The 24,407-nt window shown below is 45.7% G+C and overlaps 11 protein-coding genes across 11 annotated transcripts; 1 reads left to right on the forward strand and 10 right to left on the reverse strand.

Moving 5' to 3' along the window:
• Window positions 1-284: 284 nt before the first annotated feature.
• JR316_0007143 (DNA damage-binding protein 1a) lies at window positions 285-4,853 on the reverse strand (the record flags this gene model as incomplete). The annotated part of the gene is made up of 14 exons (XM_047892886.1): window positions 285-685; window positions 740-848; window positions 899-1,162; window positions 1,224-1,516; window positions 1,580-1,733; window positions 1,788-1,907; window positions 1,961-2,423; window positions 2,479-2,892; window positions 2,947-3,092; window positions 3,156-3,533; window positions 3,583-3,700; window positions 3,757-4,257; window positions 4,315-4,592; window positions 4,650-4,853. 14 exons carry the CDS (start codon window positions 4,851-4,853, stop codon window positions 285-287), a joined length of 3,843 nt encoding a protein of 1,280 aa, XP_047748168.1.
• A 122-nt stretch (window positions 4,854-4,975) lies between these two features.
• JR316_0007144 (DNA polymerase epsilon subunit C) lies at window positions 4,976-5,767 on the reverse strand (the record flags this gene model as incomplete). Its single annotated transcript, XM_047892887.1, has 4 exons — window positions 4,976-5,169; window positions 5,222-5,263; window positions 5,322-5,457; window positions 5,522-5,767. 4 exons carry the CDS (start codon window positions 5,765-5,767, stop codon window positions 4,976-4,978), a joined length of 618 nt encoding a protein of 205 aa, XP_047748169.1.
• A 593-nt stretch (window positions 5,768-6,360) lies between these two features.
• JR316_0007145 (Protein hit) lies at window positions 6,361-7,077 on the reverse strand (the record flags this gene model as incomplete). Its single annotated transcript, XM_047892888.1, has 4 exons — window positions 6,361-6,552; window positions 6,609-6,670; window positions 6,734-6,868; window positions 6,930-7,077. 4 exons carry the CDS (start codon window positions 7,075-7,077, stop codon window positions 6,361-6,363), a joined length of 537 nt encoding a protein of 178 aa, XP_047748170.1.
• Window positions 7,078-7,294: 217 nt separating this feature from the next.
• JR316_0007146 (Sensitive to high expression protein 9-like protein, mitochondrial) lies at window positions 7,295-8,566 on the reverse strand (the record flags this gene model as incomplete). The annotated part of the gene is made up of 2 exons (XM_047892889.1): window positions 7,295-8,049; window positions 8,110-8,566. 2 exons carry the CDS (start codon window positions 8,564-8,566, stop codon window positions 7,295-7,297), a joined length of 1,212 nt encoding a protein of 403 aa, XP_047748171.1.
• A 317-nt stretch (window positions 8,567-8,883) lies between these two features.
• On the reverse strand, window positions 8,884-11,301 carry JR316_0007147 (NADPH--cytochrome P450 reductase; the record flags this gene model as incomplete). The annotated part of the gene is made up of 4 exons (XM_047892890.1): window positions 8,884-9,360; window positions 9,419-10,380; window positions 10,438-11,005; window positions 11,062-11,301. 4 exons carry the CDS (start codon window positions 11,299-11,301, stop codon window positions 8,884-8,886), a joined length of 2,247 nt encoding a protein of 748 aa, XP_047748172.1.
• An 872-nt stretch (window positions 11,302-12,173) lies between these two features.
• JR316_0007148 (SET domain-containing protein 5) lies at window positions 12,174-13,537 on the reverse strand (the record flags this gene model as incomplete). The annotated part of the gene is made up of 7 exons (XM_047892891.1): window positions 12,174-12,342; window positions 12,405-12,692; window positions 12,723-12,772; window positions 12,830-13,140; window positions 13,201-13,252; window positions 13,312-13,478; window positions 13,534-13,537. The coding sequence occupies 7 exons, from the start codon at window positions 13,535-13,537 to the stop codon at window positions 12,174-12,176; spliced, it is 1,041 nt and encodes a 346-aa protein (XP_047748173.1).
• An 809-nt stretch (window positions 13,538-14,346) lies between these two features.
• On the forward strand, window positions 14,347-15,902 carry JR316_0007149 (uncharacterized protein; the record flags this gene model as incomplete). Its single annotated transcript, XM_047892892.1, has 3 exons — window positions 14,347-14,855; window positions 14,909-15,167; window positions 15,222-15,902. 3 exons carry the CDS (start codon window positions 14,347-14,349, stop codon window positions 15,900-15,902), a joined length of 1,449 nt encoding a protein of 482 aa, XP_047748174.1.
• An 806-nt stretch (window positions 15,903-16,708) lies between these two features.
• Window positions 16,709-17,607, reverse strand: JR316_0007150 (uncharacterized protein; the record flags this gene model as incomplete). The annotated part of the gene is made up of 4 exons (XM_047892893.1): window positions 16,709-16,718; window positions 16,770-16,866; window positions 16,922-17,047; window positions 17,127-17,607. 4 exons carry the CDS (start codon window positions 17,605-17,607, stop codon window positions 16,709-16,711), a joined length of 714 nt encoding a protein of 237 aa, XP_047748175.1.
• Window positions 17,608-18,102: 495 nt separating this feature from the next.
• Window positions 18,103-19,557, reverse strand: JR316_0007151 (UDP-N-acetylglucosamine transporter YEA4; the record flags this gene model as incomplete). Its single annotated transcript, XM_047892894.1, has 7 exons — window positions 18,103-18,279; window positions 18,329-18,499; window positions 18,553-18,780; window positions 18,831-19,171; window positions 19,234-19,280; window positions 19,335-19,366; window positions 19,414-19,557. The coding sequence occupies 7 exons, from the start codon at window positions 19,555-19,557 to the stop codon at window positions 18,103-18,105; spliced, it is 1,140 nt and encodes a 379-aa protein (XP_047748176.1).
• Window positions 19,558-20,253: 696 nt separating this feature from the next.
• Window positions 20,254-21,278, reverse strand: JR316_0007152 (putative methyltransferase C70.08c; the record flags this gene model as incomplete). Its single annotated transcript, XM_047892895.1, has 4 exons — window positions 20,254-20,523; window positions 20,586-20,683; window positions 20,735-20,966; window positions 21,024-21,278. 4 exons carry the CDS (start codon window positions 21,276-21,278, stop codon window positions 20,254-20,256), a joined length of 855 nt encoding a protein of 284 aa, XP_047748177.1.
• A 663-nt stretch (window positions 21,279-21,941) lies between these two features.
• JR316_0007153 (Protein vip1) lies at window positions 21,942-23,040 on the reverse strand (the record flags this gene model as incomplete). The annotated part of the gene is made up of 7 exons (XM_047892896.1): window positions 21,942-22,124; window positions 22,183-22,364; window positions 22,418-22,489; window positions 22,544-22,664; window positions 22,716-22,800; window positions 22,921-22,973; window positions 23,020-23,040. 7 exons carry the CDS (start codon window positions 23,038-23,040, stop codon window positions 21,942-21,944), a joined length of 717 nt encoding a protein of 238 aa, XP_047748178.1.
• Window positions 23,041-24,407: the final 1,367 nt, after the last annotated feature.

The following is a 24,407-nucleotide window of genomic DNA, read 5'->3' on the forward strand; positions in this document are numbered from 1 at the left end:
GCATTCCTGACCCATTGGACACTTGCACATATCAGCTCCCTCCATAACACACTCTCCTCATTGTTTGCTTTTTGGACCTATTCTTTTTGCTATCTTTATTCGCAGGCTTAGTTCGATCAACGTCAAATGCTTCGTTCATTTCCAACTTTTAGAAACCAAGCAAGCTTTGTCAACTGGAATCCTTCTGTTTCCTTCTGATTCTACATAAGTATCTTACACCCCAAGGCACGTAATTCTATATTTGAAGGAATAGATGTGTCTATGTTGCATCCGGAAAGGAAACATCAATGCAAGCTTTGAAGTTGCTGTAAGATCTTTATAATCTCGTCTGACGTCAATTTTAGCTTCTCTGGTGCACTTCCTCCCTTCATGACTTTCTCCAGGATGTCGGGGGAGTCAAGCACACCAAGGAATTCTTCCAGGAAATCACCATCCACAAAACCATATGCTGCAGTGTCAGAGTCACTAAGTCCTCGGGTGTTCTTAGGTGCCCTGAATCTGGTGTGGCTTTGGTTACCAACACCTGGTAAGGCTGAAGCCAGGTTCCTCTGCAACTCGGTGAGATGTAACGACAAAGTGTGATCTTCGACATCGGAGATAACTCCAATCTTCCCAGAGGCAGTGAAGAAGATGACCTCAGGCTTAATCATAGACTCCCTGCTTTGTTCTGTTGTTGAAAGTGAACCTAAAAAATGTTGTTAAATTTTCGTTGCCAATTCAAGATTGAATTTATCCATACCGCGGATAAACTTCGACACCATATCACCAACATGATACAACCCAACAGTCTCCAACATCTTACCTCGAAGGCTATCTACCAATTTGAACAAAACAAAATTAAGGGTATCCTGAGCAAAGAAGTCAAAAGATGATACGGTTACAGTGTATATGTACTCACATTTGAAGCAATTACATTCGATTCATCCAAAGCTTCCACGCATAGTGGATAAAGAGGTCCATAATCTCTAGCTTCAGATAATAGCTTGTTGTCTTCAACCTTCAACATAGAGACAGAGCTGATATGATCTCCTGCGACAACACGGTTGTTGAATGTACCCAAACTTGTTACCAAGTAATTGTGATTCCATTCCGCGAGTTTCTTCAAACTGTATGTTGGTACTGTAACATCTTCTGTGGTAACATCCACGTGATACATAACAATCTGAGGAAAGAGAAAAGGGGACCGTCGGAATAAGGCGATGTGACAATGGAGAAAGACCTACAGAAGAATTCACTGCAGCTACTAACTTCCCGTTGACTATAGAAAGTGCATAAACACATCCTTCGACTTTGGTTGAGGCAAGTAACGACAGCTCTAAAGTCGAGGTTTTGGTTGAATTTGAGGGCGTGTATGCTGTGAACACGAGGAGTCGGCCAACCGAGGGTTCGTTTTCTTCAGATTTGTAGATCATAGTTCCGAGGCAGAAGAGGGGTTTCTCTTCTCCTTGAACTTGTATTCTGAGAGAGGCAACGGAAGTAATTTCTTCGTCAGTATCACAATTGTACCGCCCAAGCTCTAGAATCGGTTAAATATTTGATGAGATTGCAGCCAACGATTATTTTCAAATGAGATACAAACCGGAAAGAGTGGTATCATCATATAAGTGGAAAGAGCTTTCATTCGGCTCAATGTTTCCGAGCCTATATGGAACCGTGCGAGTGCAAGCTACCCCAAACGCTTTCAGGGAAGACTCATGCGTGATTCGGCGGGGATTATATAGACCAAGAGGGAACTATGCGAATGGTAATTAATTCCTGAAGATCGATGGTGATCATGGTACACTCACACTTCTAATATGCAATTTGTCGAGATCTTTGATGCATCCTATGAATAATCCAGTAGGAGCAGCAAGAACCAAAGCCTTTCCAAATGTACCGGTATTAAAGCTAGAGGCCGCAGAAATTGCCTGAAATGTATAATATTAAGTAGATGGTCTTCGCCAAATGAAATTCAGAGTACCTTTAGCATAATTGCAGAATTGGTTAAACGGTTCTTATCACAAAAGAACACGGTGGCTTGATTTCCAGCAGCAAACACCGTTTTCTTTCCATCCACTTCGCATGGCGTCAGGTTAACAGGTGCGTTCCCCAGAGAAATGACCTTCAAATCTTGTAAAACGCCTCCTTTCCAATGTAAAGTTGCCACCGACCCATTACCAAGACCAGCAAGAAGGTATGGATGATAGTCGGCCCCTTTTGCACTGGTATCGGTACCAAAGTTGTACAAAAGCAAGGAACGAACAACTGCCGGTAAAGGAGGTGATCTCAGAGGCTGGTCAGTGACCAGACGTCCTTCGCGTAAAGCAAATACTTGAATGACGTTGGAGCCCCAGTACGCCACCGTCAGATAAGTCGAAAATTTCTTTGTTGGATCCAGTGGCAAGAATGTAATGGCGGAAATTTCAGAGTGCGTTACATGATCCCTAATGAAGCCAACAGGATTATGAACTATCATTCTTATAGTGAAAGAGGGCTTACATGAGTTTCCGGAATCGCAAGGCACCAGTCTCTATACAAAGAATCACCAATTTGCCGCCGCTCAACGCTAGTCCAACCTGGCTGGAATTGACACTGGCTGATACAATTTCAAGGGGCCTGTTGTCCACTGTGACGATATTTTTGACTTCCCATGAATCCTTTTCGATAAAGGTTTCCACGGATGGGTCCCATTCAAATAGGAAAGCACCAGTCGGCACAACCTGGACAAATAGACCACTGTCTATATATCCGCCGTTATTGCGCTTGGAAAAGTTGGCAAACGCTAATGTTGGTAAATTACGTTTGAGACAGAGTGTCGTTTCCTCTTCAAATTTGAGACTCAAGTTTGGTGAATTGTGTATAGAGAACCAGTGTGTCTCATTCACCGTCGAGGCTAGCAAATGCGTATCATATCTGCAAAACATGATACGTAAGAAAAATGTAAAGAGGTTAAATATAAGAACTAACTGTTGAGCACGATCGGTACGAGCCGACCAGATACGCGTGATGTTGAGCACTCCTGGGACAAAACCAAGCGCCTTGAAGTCAGCACCATTTCTGACAATATTTATGGCTCCCGTGTTGGCGAGGCCACTGCATGTTACGATTTGATTCTGTGATTACCAGACGTAAACCGCTCCATTCAACGAAAGAAAACAAACAAAAAGGTATATTACCTGGCCAATACCATCAGTATCCACTGAAATAGCATCCAAGATTGGTGAAATGTTCTTGTAAGTCTCCAAGATCTTAATAAAGGAACCTTGGGGCGCTACAACACGTCCTTTCGCATAATCGGGCGCAGAGACACTTTGCTCATCATCTACATCCATCGCACTGTCGTCTGGAAGAGCCTTTTGTTTACCCTTTTTTGAAGATATTTTGGTTAGATTATCCGGTGTTGTTTTTGCAATTTCAGGAGGAGTAACTAGTGTCGATTGTGGGTTCGAAGTTGTGGGTGTTTCAGAGATGCATAGCAGTTGCGAATCGCCAGCATGTGACCCTACGTAGACACTCTGATTAGTTAGGTAGGTCAACGTCGTCGCTTGTGATGTCTGGAGGTACGAGTGAGTAAAAAACTCTGTTATGTATACTAGTTTTTACCTCTCCAAGTGGGATTAGAATCATCCCCCATTCCTTGATGTTGTCCAAAGAAAGCATGGAAAGCCTGCCGAAATAATCTCCGATAAGAAAACGAGAAGTGCCATCAACATTGCACCAGCTTTAATGAAGGATTTTATTAGCACAAACCAATCGACGAGCTGTTCAAACGCTTACGCGGTGATCTCACTCCAAGGCCAATCGACCATGGCTGTGGCCTTTCTTCTGCGATTTGCGCGTTCCATCTCTTTTGTTCTGGCCTTTGAGACTTCAACAGCATCGTTACTTTTTTTCTTGGAGTCAAGCCGTTTCAGCTTTCCTCTTTCTTTTTCTTGGCTTTCTTTAGAAGCCAACTCATATAATGCTATTTGTTTGCCCCCAACTACCAATATACCTCCAAGAAAAGCGTCCTCTGGAATGTCGCCATCCTCTGTTGTGGTGGGTGGTACTGGGATTAGACGAGGGGGAGAATCCAACGGGGAGGGTACAACTTTATCAGAAATCACTGTTGGTTGCAGTAAAATCGAGAACTGGGCAGAGAGTTCAAAAGCATCGAGATCTATGTCGCGTGCACAGAGCTGTAAACGTTCCTGGAAATCAAAATGGAGGATTGCAAGCGCGTATTCATCGTCCAGAGTTGGTAAGAAGGCGTAGGAAAAGACATTGATTTCGGGTAAACTGTATTACTATTGTTGTCAAAGATACACCATATTGCAAAACCAAGCAGCTACGCACGAAACATCAAAATCTTGCTGGTAATTCCCTCCCTTGAAGGTGACGATCTTGAGCTTACTTGCATAGCAGCTGACGACCACCAACCTGCCCGACGGATGTACCAGAAAGTCTGTGAAGAACTCGGCAACCCGAGGCAATCGCTCATACAGAGATATCTGTTTGTTGACAACTAGTTTTCCTTCTCCATTTTCATCTTCTCTGTAGGCTAAGATTATAAGCTCAGGCTCAGGATGAGTAATCATTAGTGCGATATTGGAACGCGTATCGTAACCCGAATCCTGTTTGTTGGATATTCAGAAGTCGCGCAATCTGTCTAGAGAAATGCAGCTACTTACAGAAAGCGGAAGTGCTTTCACAGAGCAGATCTTCCCCCATATGTTGAGGGTGCATTCGTGTTGGAGGCCATGGGGCCTCAGGGAGTAGACACTGAGTTGATTAAGTTTGGCAACTACCAGGTACTCGAGATCTCTGGAAGCTAGACGGCATTTTACAGATGATACGACGGATGAAGATTGAAGAAAGGTAGAGACGACCTTCATAGCATGTATACCCAGAATGCAGGGGATGGGAGTGAATGCGCAAGAAAGGATAGGCTGTCCTTGGACCAAGCCGATGAGACAATCAGACCCCAGGTCCCGGTCCGGGTAGCCGCGTCATAATATCACAATTCGTATTCAACCGCTGCATTTGCGGCGTACATAGTTCCATCCTCGTTCATAATTACTTCTTCTTCTTCCCCATCCTCATCTGCATCTTTCGTAACAAATTTATCTAACATAGTAGTCTTTCCACCAACAGTCGTCTTTGGCTTGGTTCGCTTAGCAGGCGCGTCGGCTGATGTCCACAGCATTATTTCTGCAATGCTCTGTGAGATTTCGAATCGCGGTGTAAAATGCAGCTTCCTCACCTTCGAGAAAGAGGAATTCGTCTGCTCTACGTGCAACAGTTGCTATTTTGACCGCGTTGGTAAATCCCGCAGATCGAATATCCGATAACATTTTCCTTACCGAGGTCTTTATGTTGCACCGTAGACCGCTTTTCCCGGTGGGCAACATGCTGACTCGCTTCGCATAAACGCTTGATAAATTCTTCCGTGGCAAGCGCAATCAAGAAGGTGGCTTCCTTTGCGACAATTGGGATTTCCTACTCACAGAGTTCATATCAGAGAGCAGCGTTGAAAACCAGGTGGAAATAAGTGCGTACAAACCTTGTCAGCCTTGATTATCTTTTGTACCCTTGAAAATGGGAGGAGGGTTTTCCCTGGTTCTCTTTCTAACTCAACAGCTTCCCTTTTTTCGCGTTTCTTTGGTTGAACTTCAGTGACTGCAACTGGTAATTCTGTGTCCGATTCTTGTGCCTCTATCTCTTCTTCCTCATCGTATACCAGTTCAGGTTCGGTAGTTTCAATATCTTCCGTTTGAAGTTGCGTTTCTTCTTTGGCCAAGCTGGACATCTATGGCTGGTTCAATCGAGGAGCACCGTGAACGGTGGTAAAGAAACGCGATGATTTGGCGATGACGGTTGTGACCAATTTGTGACAGGTCGCGTTGAATGACTTAAAATGTCACGCATCATAACACTGACCCAACAGACGTGAGTTTGATATTTGTATGCTTAGCTTGCAAAAAACCATCTTAAAACCCAAATTGTCATAACCTTGTGTATAGCAATATCACCAAATATATCATATACATATTGTATTTGAATGATACTATCCGTCCTGAAGATTTGAATAAATACAAAGCCACCCCTCCTTACATTCTACCCGAAGTATTCTGTCGGGAAAGTCGGCCAACCCTTCGGCGGACGAATAAAACAAGTTGAATCTACCCCAAGTTAACCAGAGCATCCTCCGAATTTCTCGGTCGCCATCGGACAGAACATGTGGTCGAGGCTACGTATAACGCGAAAGATCGACATAAAGGTTGATGCGTGAACTGAGTAAGACCGCATTGAGGCCGCACAAGGACCGCATGCATCCGTGTCGAAAAAATCCTACTAGGTTTGAGTGGTATGAAGAGCAAAATGAACTAAACATACAGACATTCACAGACGCGCACGAATACCCTTCAAAAGATCTTTTGCGTCATCTTCATCGAGTTCTTCACGGGCCTCAAATTCCTTTTGGTGCATTTCTCGATGAGTTAGGGGTGCTTTGCCGCCAACTGCTTCATCGGTTGCCTCCACTCCACGTCCAGACGAATTAAGTCTCGGTGCTGGAATAATATGGTAGTGTACCTACAAAGAAAATGTTAGCTATATGGAATTATGATAAAATACGTTCGCGTACTCACATGAGGAACCGCTTGTGCGTATTCCTGGTTGCATACGACGTTCAACGCAGTGTTATCCAGTGCTGTTCAACACTAACTTAGGCCCTTTCATGGAATTTGGAGTCACGGAACCTTTTCATACTCACCTTGTGTAAGTGCGTATGCAACTTTCGAGACAGCCTCACCGACAGACGAGGCCAGTTCTGAAGGTAGTTCTGACAGACGTGAAATATGAGCCTTAGGAATAACAAGGGTATGGCCTTTTCTCAAAGGCATGATATCTATGTATTGTGGCAGACCCTTGTCAACATTTGAATCATCGGAGGGTACAACAGAACTCACCAAGGATTGCTATAACCTTATCATTCTCGTAGACTTTGGATGCAGGCAATTCGCCCCTAATTATGCGACAGAAAGCACACTCGGGATCTTCTTTCCATGTTGAATGAGGAGGTCGGTCTTCATGGGCTTTGATTATGAACGAGGTCATATTGACGTGGTTTTGCAAGAAGAAGAGCCAATTTCACGCGCAATGAAGCCATGGTGGCCGTGAGGAGAAATTCAGTGAGCCTGCATAACGGCAAATACCGCATGACGGTATCTGTTTGTATAGTTTAAGTATAGTCCCAAGTTCAGCCGACTGCACTTGGCTTTACAACTAAGAGTTGATATAATAATTAACTCGAATTCTGATACATAGCCATACATTATTTCATTAATAGATTCAGCGTCAAGCTGCTTAGAATGCCTAGTGCGAAAGCTCCAGCGCCAACAGCGGCGACCTCCAATTGCCGCCTGGTAAGCGGAAGGTATTCAAGGCCAACGAAAGGACGCGTCTCCAAGTCGCTCGTGTTTGATTCTCTTTCCATTGTTGTCGGTATTGACGGTTTCTCTACAGGCTCTGACAAGGGTAGCTGTGATAACTCGTCTTTCAGCGACCCAATTAAGTTCACTTGCTGCTCGATTTGTTGAGCAATTGACAACACAGCCGCGTCCACCTTAGCCGCATTCTCTTCACTGAGCTCTTCGATCTTCCGTTCGAACGTCTGTGCCAACCGCCGACGCTTCCATGGCTCAACAACAACAATAGCCATAATGAAAACGAGCATATTCAATCCGAGCGCTGCAAGTGACCCGTACGTCGACGCACTGCGGATTTTGTCGGACCACACTTGTTCTTCGTGGTACCGTGCAAGGATTGTGCGCAATAGGTTGCTGAATTCACGGTCCACTACATTTTCTGTCTCTTCTACCGCTGCCTTGGCGCGTGCTTCTTCTTGCTCGTATAGGTGATCCTGCTTCACGAGTGTCGTAAAGTGGCCAACGTCGCTATCTTTCCATGTAGATTTCCTCTGTAACAGGTCATTCACTTCGCGTTGAGAGTTTGTTCTTTGAACGACGGCTTCTTCATAGGCAAGCTTTGCCTTTCGAGCAGACTCCCGAGCAACGTGTATTCGTTCCTCTACACAATTAGTTCAGCCAACAAATCCAAAAATCACAAATAAATAAGACAAATTCTTACCATGCTCAACAACACTCCGTTTCAAAGCTTCAATTTCTTCATAGCCAGTGACCCTATTGATTTCCGACCCAAGCTGGGAGAACCTGGTTTTTGTGTGTGCGGTGAAGTCATCCGCTCGATTACGGAGAGCGATCGCAGCCTGCTCCGACCACTCCCGGATGCGCGTTTTAACTAGCTCTAAGTCATACTTTGACAAAGTCGAATCTGTCGTTGTAGTTTTGGTTTGAGAGGACTCAAATGCTTCAGAGGCCTTGGCGTCCGATGGGATTTGCAATGGTGTATGTTCCCTCCTCAAAGTCTGTGCCGATTGAGAAGGTCCAGGTTCCGGGACATTCGCGTCTGCTTGTGCTTTCGCATCCTGAGGTTGTGGCAGGTGGTCTATTATCGGCCTTTGGGCATTCCGGAGAGCAGAGGAAGTGGAGAACTGGCGTCTCAAGGTAAAAGATGACCTCAACATAGCAAATGAGGCAACACACGAGCAAATTGCAGTTGTGGGAACTTCCGGGGACGCGGGCGTGCACTTGCTTATTGACGAGAGCATAAGCCATGCCGAAATCCGAGAGGGTTGTGCAAGCCTCAAAAAATGTGGATTGTTCAGATAATTTGATTCAAGTACTATAGAATGTATTGAATGTATATAATGCTGCAGTCGTCAATAGCACAAGAGAATTCCCGAGATAAAAGATATAAGGAAACATCGCGGCGGGAGGGATGAGGAGGGTAAGGGAAAGGACATTACAGAGAGAGTAAAAATTCTAATGGGGTCTAAACAGATTAACTCCAGACATCCAACATGAGCCTTGATCTCTCCTTCAATAGCTTAACTTCAGCGACACCCTCAACAGGGCCAGATCCACCCTTGGCCTCTCCCAAGATTTTGGCTAACACCTCCTCGACCTGCTTGCTCATGCTCTTCGCCTCACCACAGATATACACGTAACCTTTGCCATTGAGAATAGCGTCAGCAATGTGCTCCCTGTCTTCCCAAATGAGATCCTGGACGTAAATCTTGCTTCCATCAGGCTTGTAGTTCTGTCGAGAGAAGGCGCAGTGAAGTTTGAATTTGCCCTTGAGTTCAGCCTCGTATTGTGGCCATTCGTCCTTGTACAAGAAATCTTCATCCGATCGGCGGCAACCGTAGAACAGAGAGATGCGACCCCAGTCAGCAAGTGAATCAGGTCCGTTCTTCTCAATGGAGCGGCGGGCAAGGGCAACACGTTCTTGCACAAATCCACGGAAAGGAGCAACTCCCTGAGAAAGAGGCATTAATAAAAGCGAAAAAAATGTCAAGGCAAACACATTAACTTACAGTTCCAGGACCGATCATGATAACAGGGCTCTTGGGGTTAGTGGGAAGTCTGAAGGTCGAGCGCCTAACATGGATGGGGGCCTTGTAGAAAGTCTCAGTCTTGTACGAGCCACGAGGTCCTGCAATAAGGTATTCCGGAACGCCAACACGTTGTTCACCGTTCTGAGTGATGTAAGGTACGGGCTCCTTGTTGACGGCATACTTGAGGTTAAGTAAGAAGTTGGATCCAACACCGTATACCCATTTACGAGGAATTGGCTCGGTGGGAACGTTCTCGTACTTGAGGACAACAACGGTAGCGTGGATAGTGTTGGGGTGGATTTTGGGGCTCGAGGAAATGGAGTAGTACCGGGGTTGAAGACGGGGAATGGCAGAGACGATGATATCAAAGGGTATAGGCCACTTGGTGGTATTGGCAGTAGTAGGTGGGACAGTGATATCGTTACCAGTAGCGATTTGGAGAATTTCGCCCAACTTGAGGCATCCATTAGCGACAACGTTGTGGTATTCTTCCTTGTTGGTATTGAGATTCCTGAGGAAAGCCTCGGCCTCCGGAGTAGGAGCGAACTTCGACAATGTCCCAAGAATTTGACGACCAGCAACAGCGCTGATGTCGATGTAGTGGCGAAGGACAGCACCGTAGGTAGTAGGGACAGGGAATGGTACCTTGGCCAGAGCGGGATCGAGAGATTCGATGCTGATAACAGCGTCGCGCTTTTCGGTCAATCCCAGAACGCACAGGAGACGCTCCACTTCGACATCCGGGTTCAAGGGCCAAAGACCGACGTGGTCACCATGTTGGTACGTAATGCCAGAGCCTTCAATGTTGAATTCGACATGGACACAGTTCCTGTCGACAACAGACTGGAAAAGTTCACGGGCGACAGTGATAGGTGCAGCGAAGGGGTTCTTGGCGTCATGGATTCCTTTGGTCTTTGTAAGAGCGCGAGCCGAGAATTCACCTGTTGTCGTCCCATCACATTAGAAATACTTTGGATTGAAAATACAAGATGACTTGCCTTGGTAAACCTTCTCGGGAGGATGAGACTCGAGTTCCGAAACAACGAAGTCGGCAGAGTCGCCGCCCTGTCCCTCTTCGACACCCATGGCAGTAGCGAAAGCCTCCCACATACCGTCCTTCCATTCAAGGTAATCCTCCTCCATGCTCTTATCATCGTCACCTTCACCGCGTTCGCCGATACGGATAGCTCCCATCTTGGCGAGTTGAGCGTCAACAGTGCGTCCAATAAGATTGTAGTGCTCGTAAGTTTTGTTCCCAAGACCAAAGACGACATATTTGAGGCCACTCAATTTGCGCTCTCCACTGCTGAACTCGAAAGACTCGTCTTGCAAGTTCTGCAAAAGCTGGACGGCGTTGTCGGTAGGTTCTCCCTCACCATAGGTGGCAACGACGAAGAAAGCGATGGAGTCCTCTGGCAGTTGGTCAAGTTTCTCAAAGTCGTATTCCTCTGGATCGCACACAAGGGACGCCAAACCAAACTTCTGCTTAGCCTCCTTTGCGAGACGAATGGCATACTCTTCTGCAGTACCCGTCTGAGAACCGTAAAAAATGACAATGCGCTTTTTCTGAAGAGCGGGAGTTAAAAGACTGATATTTGGCAAGGAAATCTACGGTAACTTACACCCTGCTTCATCTTTGCGATGAAGTCGCGAGGGTTGGCAGAGCCATTGGCGGGTTTGGTGGTGGATACTGGGGCGACCTTTGGTTTGGACGCAGCGAAAAGCTGGTCGCGGAATATATAAAGGGCAGCGAGGACGACACCCAAGCCCAAGACGAAAACGTCTGAGGAAGAGGAGGCCATTGAGACCACAGCTAGAGGATGTAGTGCTGAAGAGAAGGTGGTACGATTAGGGTCGGTCATTAGGTAGAAATTAAGTGGGGAAAGAATACCTAAAGGCGAAACCGACTAGCTTGCTTTATACAAGACTAGGTGGCAGAGTATAACCTTGACCGACGGGTGAAGGAAAGAGAGGTAGAAGGGGTGGTGATGGGAATAGAGAAGTTGGACGTGGCTACTCGGAACCCAATCGGGCTCGGTTCCTCTTTTTCACTCACCGCCACATGTTTGGCCCCCGAGAAATTAGCTCTCATCCGACTCTGAAGGACCGAGGTTGTCGACATCTTCCCAGCAGCGATTCCCTTTGTAATACACATTACAAGTCTTCAAGGACTACTAATCTTACCCAGCTTTGTACTTTAACAATCTTTCGTATGTAGGATATTTCTCTCATACAACATCGCACGACAATTCTACTCCGATATTATTCTAGAACCTCTTGTCTGTACATAAGCAGCTAACATCCCAGAGTAAATGAGCATGATGATTTCATTGTTGCGGTAACCTGAGTAGAACTTGAAACGCAAAGAATCACATAAATGGTATACGCCATATTTGTGCCAATATCACCTGCTCCTCCATAGAATTTTCTGTACCATACATGTTCAAGCCACTGGAAAAGAGCGTCCTATTGACATCATCCCATGAGCGACGGAGTCGAACGCCGTCAATAAACGGACGTCCCGCGATTGACATTTGCATCTAATACTGGCAACTCATCCTCCTAACGTTCAAGGAATGTAATGCTGACAAGGTTCGGCTGACCTTGGTTCCATTCGCCGTTTATCCAGTTACTTACTATCAGATATGCCCACACGCACCAGGGAAGAGACGCTCAGGATATAAAAAGGGGCTGGATGAGCCCGAAAGACCCTGATAGACCTACTCGGGCTCGCTTAGTATTTTGGCCCGCCAACCTCGAGTTTCTCTCTAGTGCCCCAAGCATTATGCGATTGTGGTCGATCCCCGACTGTGATCAGCGATCGCACTTGTGGGGTGTCCGCCCCAATCTCGTAGGTAAACCACTCCGCAGCTTTGAGGGCCCACGCCTGCGCCGCACTCGCACTACAAATATGGCATCAGTGATATTGCGCGATACTCTCTTGTCAGTCTATGTTGATGCTCACTCGGAATGCGACGCCGCTACCCATGCTGCATCCGCTGCCAACTGTCCACGCTCACTCCAGTAGCCTTCCTCATCCTCGATTTCCCAGATTTCCCGTACGTAGTTGATGGCTTGAATACCGTCGATATCCATATTCCCCCATGTCGCAAACTTGCGATAGAGCTCAGATATTTTGGACAATCTTCTGTCCGAAGCTTGTGATAACCCATCTGGAAGCGCACAGACGTCACAGGTACATTTGAATCCGTATTGCTGAGTAAGATAGGCTCTGTCTTCCGGGATGAGCTTCCTGTGCTATAATTAAGACATTTCGACGAACCTTCTTTCCTCCCTAGGCCTTTTGGTATCAGTATAAGTTGTCAACAGTTCCTATATGACATCAGTGATTTAATAAACGATTGTCGAGAAAGGGACAAGAATGCTGACCTGTCCTTTCTTGATGTCTTTTAAAGCATGGACGAATAGGCCTTCGTGTTCGTTTCTCCAACTGTAGACAACATTAAACGCGCTGGAACAACCGTGATTTAGGCGCGCCATCGTTGGAAAAATGCCAACAGTATCTTTGCCAGCAGATACTGCGTTAGTTTCAAATATTGCGAGAGCAAGACGGTCTACATGTTCCTTGGGGTCCAGGTTCTCCGGAAAATGAACATAAGATAAATTGAAAAATGCTTCTTTCTGTACTGATGAAAGCTTTTGTAAGCGTTCAGCTATCAAAGCAGACGGCGACGATTGAACTAATATATCGACAAATAAAGTTAGAATATGTCGCGTAACCATTATTGCAAGAACCTTACTGTGCAAGGGAACAGTAAAAAGAGGATATTCTTGAAGGACGAGCTCTCCTTGCTATAAGTTATATGGTTACATTACGACGCGTCACATATTCCTTGCGTAAAGCCGCAAACCTTGATGTCGCGTGCAGCTAACACACCCTTCCCTTTCCCAGGAATATCAGAAACGTGGAACATAGGTTCACTTTGCCCATATTCCTTCTCCTTTGTATTCGACGAAGAACCCCCTGAGATATTTCGGTAATACAGGGCACATGCAATGGCAACCAAGAAGCTTAACACTGCACCCTTGTTTATCGTCAATTTCGCGTCAATAATAGGCAAAGGTGTTCATACCCATCCCTGCCAGTATGTGTTCTGATATATGGATTTTCGAGCACCTTGGCTTTTCGTACTCTTTGCCTTTACTCCGCCCTTTCCTCCACTGCGTCGCTGTGAAGGCATCCTACACGGCCTGTTCAAATAACACGATGAGCCTGCCCAACGTAGATAGTCTGTTTGAAGGAGTGGATAAAGGGCCAGAAGGTGATGATCGTCAAGTTGGATGCGCTAGAAACGGCAAGTAAGTTGTGACCATTCTCAATGTTGTTTGCACCGTTCCAAGCCAATATACGGCCAGCACATGGTCACGACGTGGGAACGTATCACATATATATGATGTTTGGCCAGGACTTTGATTGATGTTGTAGCTTTGAAGTACTGCGAATCGATCACCACTTATTTTAGACTATAGGAAGACTCGTTTTTTTTGAGTTGTTGTTCAAGGTGAAGGGTTTGGGCATTCAGGCAAGATTTCGACTCTGGTCAACAAAGCAAAACAAAAGCAAGCACACTTGAAACAGGAACTCGAAGTTTTTTTTTAGAATCTGTTTATTCTCTTGCAACAAGCAACCGAAGCTTGAAGCTTGCTGTACCTCGACGCGTCATACTATCATTCAAGACGCGTCTTAAGTCCTTCTCTCGCTGCTCGAATCAAATGTACACGCAAGAACTGTCTTCGACGATCTCGCTTACCTCTCTAAATGGAGATGTCCTGTTTATTATCTTCTCTTTCATGGATCCCTTAGATATCCTTCGTCTTCGACAGGCATGTTTTCTATTTGTCTACACAAGGAACACTTCTGACTTCATTTAAAGACATGTAAAGTTATGAAAGCTGCAACTATGCAGCCAACTATCTGGATTGCAAGATTAGCGAAGATCGTACAAGAAAACAGGCTCTTTGGTCCAACTTACCAATTTGATGATATGTCTGTTTTTGACCTTGAGCGTGCAGTCTTTTTGCCACCCAAATTGCTAGAGCATGCCAAAGAATCCGAAGAAAACCTAATTCCACCTTTCTCTTGCCGTGTTATTACAAACCTTTTGGAGGAGGACGAAGTGATAAGTAAAGGAATGTATTCCACATACAGGGAAGGTAGTGATGTTAACGACATCATCATGATTCCTGGTGGTCGATTCCTGTTCACAATGTCTGAAAAACACGGAGATGGGGTAACTTACACCAAGCTTTGGGACCTTGGGCAACCAAATACCCAACCATCGCGCATAACTCTTCTTTCTCGACTTGCTGGTCAGGAGCGGATATGCACTACAGCGCCTACACCTGATGGTTTGGGCATCCGTGTCATTACCGCCACGACGGCCAAAGAAGACTAGTGAGTCATGATCAATGTTTTTTAGTCATTCATAGGGAACTAATTTAAACCAGTCAGATCAAAGTATATCATATATTTCCGCTTTCTCCAAAACCGCGTTTCGAACAAACCGCGAGCATAAAATTGTCTGAATATATCAGATCGGTTAACATTTCTGGAAACCGTATAATTTGCTCCACGAGCCGTCCTCCCCAACCCGATCTCTTTGGAATGACCCCTCAACCGGAGCTCATGATGGGATTTATTCTCATCTGGGACTTTATCAATAATACCTCTGCCGTACTCCGACCAACTTACCCACTACCTCAGGAAGTGCGTTTTCCTCTTTGAAAACGCGGTTTATGCGTTATATTGACAGAACAACAGTTATACCTCTGGGGGAAACACGTCATAACGTTCCATTCCAATACACTTTCTTTGTGGTCAATACCACCCCTCACCCCGGGCACCCCACAATTTATACGCAGCATGCCCGCGAGCGCTCCTAAATGGACAAGTGTACTATCTGCCTGGAGCGTAGATCGTGCTGGGGCAAAAAATAATATGCTTCTCCCGCAGACCGGTTGGATCCCTGCAGACTCCTGTTCACAATACCTCATCGCTGAAAGTATTCCAATTGAGCCCAGTGATGACCTCCCACAATATGCTGTGTATCGAATTGACAGCTCTTGGGCCAAAATTTCTTCAATTTCTTCCACCGATACCCACTCCGAAACAGAAGAAAAGCAGCAACCACAGCCTCAACATATAGTGGATTTCGATCCCAATTTATTCGGAGAAGATTTCAGGATGTATCGCTCTCCTGCACCACCACAAATATTCAAAAAGGATATCTTTTTGACTTTTGATGCTAGTGGGAGCATCGTCATGGCTGCGATACCTCTACCCAATGTAGAAAATAACGAAGTTACACAGGGATGGAAATTTTGTTGCCTAGCTATAGGGAGGCTTAGTAGTACTACATACCTACAATTTTGTCCTGCAACAGGTAGAGGGTGCTCTTTGTGGGGTGGTGAAGTTAGGGTCTTTGACTACATGTTGCTATAATACATTACAACCTGTATTTGCCTTGCGCCGCCATGTCTGTCAATACAGAAAAATAACTTCAAGTTCCTTAATTGTATAGGAGGAGAACCCCGATTCGTTGGACATAAACCAGTATATAAAATTGTCCAATAGCCATGATGCAAACCCAGTATAATACTACTACAGTATGTCGTAAGCAATGAAGTTATGACACTTCCTTAGTCGTATACCGTGTACCGGGCGTGCTCATGATAATTGCTCAATTCGACGATCTTTGGGATCATCGAGGTGGCTTAACGTTTAGGTCACTCGCTCTGCGTGTAACACATTTGCCTTGACATGTCACCAGGTTCTGGTGTTAACGAACTCGGCTAGTGACTGTTGTGTCGTCTTTGGTAATTGAACCTCAGGCTACTGTAAGACAGCGCAAAGTGGAAGTTCAGAGAGCAGAATGCTGATGCCTCTTTATATCCAATATTCTCTCAGGTGAGGTGTGAAGAATAGTGTAAGACCTCAAAGAGAGATTGTGTTTTGGATTTGACCTAATTCAACATGAGTTGAGTACTGTGATTAAGGAGTTCGAGACCACAGTCATACAGTTCTTTGACTGTCCAGACACTATCACTCGCATATCAATGTGCTGTTTGGAAGGCTGCAGATCAGGGCAATAAATGGCCAAACCATTTAATTGATGTATAGATGGTATCTACTTCTTGTAGGAAGTTGGACCAGGGTTCACGACAATGGAGCCGGAGACTTGACGCTAAGCGAAGACACAAACGACACGATGAAAAGGCCGATGCAGGCCTTCTTCAATCGAGACCTGTTCAAGGTCGCCTGGAATCCAGTTTACCGGCCAGCATTATTGCAAAGGTCACAGTTACTAACGCAGTTAACACGATAGCAATGAAACTCGTTGCAATACGGGCAACAGGGAAATATCCTTTTGTCAAAGCACTCTGGACTGTAAAATATCTCGTGACCCCTGCAAATGACCATCAGTTGACAAGAAATGGAACATAATATATGATGAACTATACCAATGAAAAGAACAAGTATCCCGATAAAGACTGTTGATGCTCCTAGAGGGCGGATATAAGCTTGAAGTCGATATGGGGGCCCCTGAGTAGGTAAAGTGGATGTAACAGAAAACAACTGAACCAAAGCTGCAAGACGTTTGTATCAAGCATCGGTCAGTCTCTCCAAACATCCCAGGGAAAAACATTAACGAATAGAAAGGCTTACCTACGCCAGAGGATGCAATTGCAAGGCTCGTGCGCATATATGCCAGGAATGTTCGCTCAGATGCCAAGTGATCGCGCGCCACACTTCCTGAGTTCTCCAAACGTAAAGATACGCTCTCCAGGACGCGAAACGGCAACTTCGAAGAAATTTGAGCGTCCCCAGTACTTTGAAAAGTTTCAGTGTCGTCGCCGATGTTGGTGCGCGACCATTTGTGCTGCGATGAACGTTGCGCCAAACACTTGTCCTTCTGGATCGAGATTCTAGATATACTCTGAATGTTGTCTTCATCGCTGTCCCTATCTGGATCTGGACTACACTGGGCGATAGAGGATCGAAGAGACGACCCATCGTAAGTTCGAGCATACGATGGGCCTATACCACATTGATATTCACTACCCGAATTGAGCAAAGGTGTACTCTCATTTACGGCCTTTCCTGTCCTAGCGGACCCACCATCTACGCTAGAGGAAGTTGTTTGCATTGAGGAAGCTGGTATAGATGGTGGGTGTAAATTGGAAGGCGGGGTAGACTGGCTTGCGGAACCCAAGAGAACTGGCTATAGAAACCCCGAGGGGCGAGCTTGAGTATCGGTATATAAACATCATTCTGGAGAACAAAACAGAGATCCTCAATTTTAGGCTGAGTTCTTCTGCCCTGAGATCAGATATCTGTGACAAATTGTGACCCTCTTGATGCGCGGCTCATCCGGTGCCTCGGACGTTCCAACTCTTTTCCAACCAATTTCCAACTCAACTCGCTCATTCTTTCCACCATCCCTCAACCCCGCAGCATCATACACCGAAAGCCACGGACAGTATAGGATATTGTTACTTTTTTGTGGTGAACAAAAAACTGAAAGCAGACCTGATTCCGCCGCGAACGCAATCATATCGGAGGTTACTCAATTCCCAGTCAAAGCAAGTCGATAGACGGAGAGGAGTGACGATTGGTGACGTTTGCGCTATCCAAAATGTTTTCATTCCTTCTTGATTTTATCAGAATTTAGAGTGTACATGAAGCTGCCAAAGAAGACCATAAAGGCTCCGATACCCAGTTGCGCGTTCCAATCAGTCCCAAACCACCACACGCTAAAGCATAGACTCAAAGCTTTGCGTACAGTGAGTGCAATGTTTGTGGAAACGGAGGAAACTTGCTGTTCAAACTTATGAGCACAAGCAAACGAAAAGAAACAGTCAACGTACCGAGCTTAGTCGATTCACCCCAGAGACACAAATCAATTGGGTCAATAAATTACCAGCAAGAATTCCAAAAGCTTGGAATGCTGGGATGTTCGACGGTGAATTGTAAAGACTAACAATTCCTTGTTGTATATCGTGGCCAAGGAAGATATATATAGGCAGCGAGAGTGCATGCTACACCGATGTCAATCAACCTTATCATTGGAATCTCTAACCGATTTGCTTACAGTATAAAACATGCCTTCTTGCCAGCATGGCCCATATTTTGTGTAGGTCTGCTCTTGAAGCATACCCAGAAGTCCTCCGCAAAAGAGAGAAACAGTTAGCATAGAAATACCAATAAAATATTTGCTGAAGTCGTCTGAAGATAGTTTGTGGGTCTGAGTTTCGGTGCTGGACGTTGCCCTTGAAAGAGTGACGACTATCACTCCTGCAGTGACCATTATTATGGATATCTAGATGGAACTATCAGACGGAGGATATAAATGCGACCAGCTATACTCACCAACTGTCGAACAGAATACCGTTTCTTTAAGATAAGGAAGCCGAAAAGCATAGACACAGGAAGGCCTATACAAAATTGTTTATTGTCTGCGTCCATGGTTGGGTAAAAGCACTTGCCTGCAGAGCGAAAGACAATGAAAATAGTGATGGGGACATTGTAAGCAAAAGCCCAGTTATTGAGTAAAGACCCTGTCGTAAGAACAAGAACTTGAATCGCCCATAGTTGCAATGGAACTTGTCGCGGCTTGAGCCGAGGGAGAAATCCAGAGCCAGAAAATGTCAGAAACGACGGCAGTGATTGCGTTGCGATAAACAAGGTCTGGCAAAAAGTCATAGCTGAACCTAAATGTGTAAAGAATTAGTGATACCAGATAGAAAGATGATAACTATAGACGAATACCGACCAAAGCGAGGGTTCATGTTGAGCAATTGCTCGTACGAAATGACATTGCTGATTATAATAACTCAGAACAAAATGGGAGTAATTTCAAGGCAGATGACGAACGAGCAGCAGCCTCCAAATAGCATAGTAAGTGCCTACATTTAATGAGATCAAGATGAATTGTGCGTGATGGGGTTCATACCGTATAGAAATCCAGCAGGGCCGGCGCTACCTCGGATACGCCCACTGTGGACGATTGCTCTGGTTTGGACCCATTGCTCCCTTTAGCCTGTAAGGTACTGGGCGCCGGGACAGTTTCCGTCGCATTCCTGCGTCGCACAGCCATGCCAGTAGCGATTCACGAAACTTGGTGTAAGAAAGAAAGGTAGGAAATACTACGTGACCCAAGAATACCACATTCCACGAACCCAACCAGAGTTCACGTCGGAGAGGCTGTGGTGCGAAACTTCGAAAGAGCTATGGATGTCGTTGACATCACATGTGCTAGCGGCTGCTCAGTGCTCACGGTGTCGGTAGCGTGGAAAGCTTTTGTAGGGTATTTCATTTGCCAGTCGGCTGTCGGCGGCAACATTTGATCCCAACCACAACAACCAAATAATTCGTCCTATATTCATACTCTTCTTCCTTGTACCCATACACCGCGACGCGTTGTTGACGTGATTACTGCAGCTTCATTTTATCCTTTGCTCATTTCTGGACAATAAATCTAGAAAGTCGCGTCGATGTATCGTCAGCGACCATCGGAAATGCTTTGGTAGGCACCTCGGGTATGGTACCTTCAATGGCCGAGCATGGCCTCACAGTCGACTCTACTCAAACTCTTCCGACGGATTTCCTTTCCAAAGCGACTGCATATTACGATGATCTTGTACTAGCTTTACTATTCTTACAAACGCTATAGCTTCTTCCGAACGGATACATCGGAGGTAGAAGGAGGAAATACTGATTCGCAACCTCGGGCGCATGACTATTGACTGGATCCAATATCTGACTGCCAAATCTGCACTGGCTTTCGACTCGGTCATTGATTCAGCATCTCATCTGGCTTCAGGACAGCAGTGAATCGAAGTCGGGTGTACATCATCGCCCACTTGCCGCTGGCATCCCGACAGTCCCCGCGGCATCTATCCTCGACATCCCTCATGATCTCGCGTGCTTCCTCGTCCGTGAAGTCTCGCAGAAAAGAGTTGCGAGCGAACAGATCGAGCCAGTCGTACAGCCCTGTGGGCAGCGGGGTGATTCGCGGAGTCAGAGATATGTGGGTCGGTTCAAAGCCTGCTGTGACTAGGAGCTGTATTTTGTTCATGTCAGTTTTGTTACTTGTTAAAATATCTCGGTGTGGAAAAGACAGACCTTGACATAGTCTTCCATGGATGGGAAATACCAGGGATCTAACTCTTCAGGATCCCGACCCTTTGATCGTACAACATCATGCAATGCGGATCTCACGCCTTGGAGAATTATGAGCAAGCGGTGATGAAATCCGGAAAAGAGATACTTACCTATCGCGTTCATAAAACCCCCCATCTCGACGGCAACTCTACCCCCGGGTTTGAGAACCTTGCGAATACCGGTGAGGACACCAAGCGGATCTCTCTTACACCAATGCAAAGCCGCGTTGCTGAACACCGCGTCAAACTTTTCTGGAAACCCAGGCTCGTCTCGTGGATATTCCAAATCTTGTGCGTCTGCAATAAACGCATGCTTGATGCCGTTTTCCTTCGCTTTCGTGATCTAAACCGTACCAACCGCAATCAATGCCAACACTTATTTACAGGTTATCTGAATCACCATGCTTTCGCTGAGATCAGTGCCCACTACAACACCTCCATCGCCTCGTTCGACGACTTCCTGGATGATCTTTGTTACCTCTCCACTGCCGCACCCAACGTCCAGAATTCGTTCCCCTGGCTGAGCCGCCAAGAGTTCGAGAACAGGGGTGGTGAACGCTAATGAGTAGACAAACGATGCTGTTTTGTTGTAGTGCGAAGCCGACCACCCAGAGGCATCACGTCTATTTGTCTGGTCGTTCGCTGTTGAAGCCATGCTTTGTGGCACTCGAGGAATGTATGTGAGTGTTCAGCAACCAAACAGTATAGTATACTTATATATGTTATCCTAACTCAAGTATATGCTGTAATAGCTGTCGACGTTAAACCTGGCCACACCTTCGGCCGACGTACAAAAATCCAGTCGGGTTAATGGTTGGAAACTTGTTCACAGCACATACCCAGTCATGACCGTCCTCAGTGACGATATCAAGTTTGTCTTCGGCCGACAACCCAATTTCATCCCCTGCTCAGATAAACTTAGATGACACCATCCAAACGTATAGCGGAGCTTAGGGTACTAATTTCTCCCAGTGCCATGGCCCATGATAAGATAGAAGGCAGAAAATCTACGAGATAAATAGACATTTTGGAAATTTAATCACGAATTGATGTTGATACTTCTTTGATTTGTCGAAGGGAAGGCCTTGGCAATTAGTGATGAATGTCTATAGACAGAGGTTTTGCCGACGATTGAAGAGGAATCAAGACGTAAAGAGTTCAAGTGAAGTGCCTTCAATTACTAGAACAACGAAGTCCCACATAATTTCGTAATTTAAACATTTACAACGTTAAAAGGATACAAATGACTTCATGGATATCTGACACACTTCTGTACTCGATTAGCCATGCTCCTTGGGGTCTAACGCATTGCTTACAATCAATTAACGACGGGAGTAGAATGGGCCTTGGAATCGGAGCCAGCAGCAGATGCTGCCTGAGCTTTCTCTTGATCGGCAATCCGGCGAGCTTCTTCATGGATATCGAGAACTTGTTTTGACGTTTGGGTATAAAAGGCTTTGACCTTCTGGCCAAAGGGCGACGTTATGGCTCTTTGGTAGTACTGTGAAAAATAGACTTGGTCGGCTATGATGTAATTTAATGACGAGAAAGGATCATACGTCATGGGCGGCTTTGGAGATTCCCCTCTGCTCGTCAACAGCTCTTGCCTGCTGAGCAGCACTGTCAACAGTTGCTTGAAGCTTGGCTGTTACAGTTTGATCTGGGCCTAATGCGCGTTCGCCAACCGACTTGTCCAAAGAATGGAAGTAATTTAAGAAGTTGGACGAAATGCCTTGCTTCTCTGAGAAAGGTAGGTGAGTGGAAAGAGTAGAATAAGTATATAAAATTAGATACCGTCGATTTCAATAGCTCGTTGGAGAATATGGTCAGATAGTTTATATCCCCTTGCAAGATACTCAGCGGCAACTAGGAAGATTGATTAGCATATATCAAATGAAAAGAAGAGTATTTGGAACGTACTGCCGGCACGAGGTTTGTCTGATTGTTCGACGTGGGGGCCAGAAGATGTGTGATCTTCATCATGGTGGGCCACATCGGAAGTAACGGTCAGAGTAGCGCCATCGAGGGCACCTCCGTTGAGCTGGATGGGTTAGATTAGTCACGATAGACATATTTGATGTAGAAAAAGTACCATCAAGGCCGTTTTAGCAGCATTGGGCTTCTCGAACGAGATTATGGCAGTATTCCCCTTTTCTTCATAGTCAATTGAACTAATCCTATAAACCAGAGTTAAAGCGACAGCTAGGCGCAGATTCAGAAGGTTGCCTACTTTCCACAGAAGCTGCGGAAGATATCTCAGTATTCGAGGATGGAGTGATATGGTTGGAAATGCCTACGTGAAGAAGTCGTTTAACTGAGCCTTGGTTGTGGTGGGAGCGATGCCGGAGACCTAGGAAAGTTAGTTTCGTCCCGATATGAAAAAAAGGACTACGAACATTGACAGAGGATGGAGACATGGTGGTGTTGAAGAGAAGAGGGAATTTGTAAATAGGGACTGCTTATGTCCAAGTGGGTTGGGAATGATGTCATCAACGCCCCTAATCGAGCACTGCATTTCAAATTGTAATCATACTGCCTCGACAGAGCCCAGACCAAATCAATTCGGAAATCTGACTTCTTTTTGCAGTCTTGTGCATTGTCCTCCGTGTACCTTCAACGATGGTCTTTGAGACTTGTCTTCAATCAGTCTGACTGACCTCAAAATACTCTCGTGAGCCTTTTCTTTTTTACAGCCAATTAGCAAAAACCATGCACCAGCACCGCATCAGTCAAACCGGAATAAGGAAGAAACTGGCAGAAACGGCCAGAGTCTTGGCCCATTCAAGTTCACCGGAGCTCCGGAGCACGTGATCTGCGGGGCAAATTGAAACGGAATTAAATTTCATTTCCATTTATAGTGCATACTAGCGATGCCTTTGTCTATCTTTCGTTTCTTCCTCTTCCTCGTCCTTTACTCCCCCCCGCTCTCTTAATTCTCCTCCAAGCTCTCACAATCTCCGTATCGTCTCTCAATACCCCTCTCGTATTGGCGAGATTTCCCTTAGTCGCTCCATTGTCCAGCCTTCTGGCCGCAGCTCTTTCTACCCCAGGTTTCTACCACTGAGCCGCTAGACCTTCAATTCAAGCATCATCAAACTTGTGAAAATTTTACAGGACTAGCCCATGACCAGTATGTTTACTTGTTCTATCACTTTATCCTTTTCTCAGACCGATTTTTCTGTTTTTTCAAGCCCAGTAAGGTGCATTACACCTCGATTGAATTGAAGGAGCTACTTTGAGTAGTACAAGACAGTAGTTTGTAAAGTTGTGGGAGTTTAGGGTCTCTGCAGTCGATGAATGATGGTTAGTTTCCTGTAATCCGTCTCAAGTGTCGAATCGAGCATGTTGCCTCCTAGACTCGTTTCATGTCCCAAAGTCCAGAACGTATCTCTCATCATCTGCGTTCCAAGCCTTCGACACCCATAGAGATTCCTAAAAGGTCCAGGACTTCTCGTTCGCATAAAGCTTTCGGAGACCAACTTTCCTCGCCCGACCTTCTGTTTGAAATGTCTCCTTGTTCTGCTGAACAACCATCGGCGTCCAAGGGACCTCCATCCCCATCTTCTTCCAGTCGCGAGAGTGATCCTTTTATGTATCGCGCAGCACCTTTTCCGATTCATTCTCCTGTGGTTAATCGCCAGCTGCGGTCAAAAATGTCTTGTCAACGTCTTACGCCGACAAGTAAGCCGAGTCTCGTTCAGGTCGGATCCGAATTCCAAAATTTCGCCCAAGCGGACTCATCATTATCTGACGGCCCACAAGCACTCAGTACTAACAACGTCCA

The sequence above is a fragment of the Psilocybe cubensis genome, chromosome 6, assembly GCF_017499595.1.
Source record: "Psilocybe cubensis strain MGC-MH-2018 chromosome 6, whole genome shotgun sequence".
Lineage (NCBI taxonomy): Eukaryota > Fungi > Basidiomycota > Agaricomycetes > Agaricales > Agrocybaceae > Psilocybe > Psilocybe cubensis.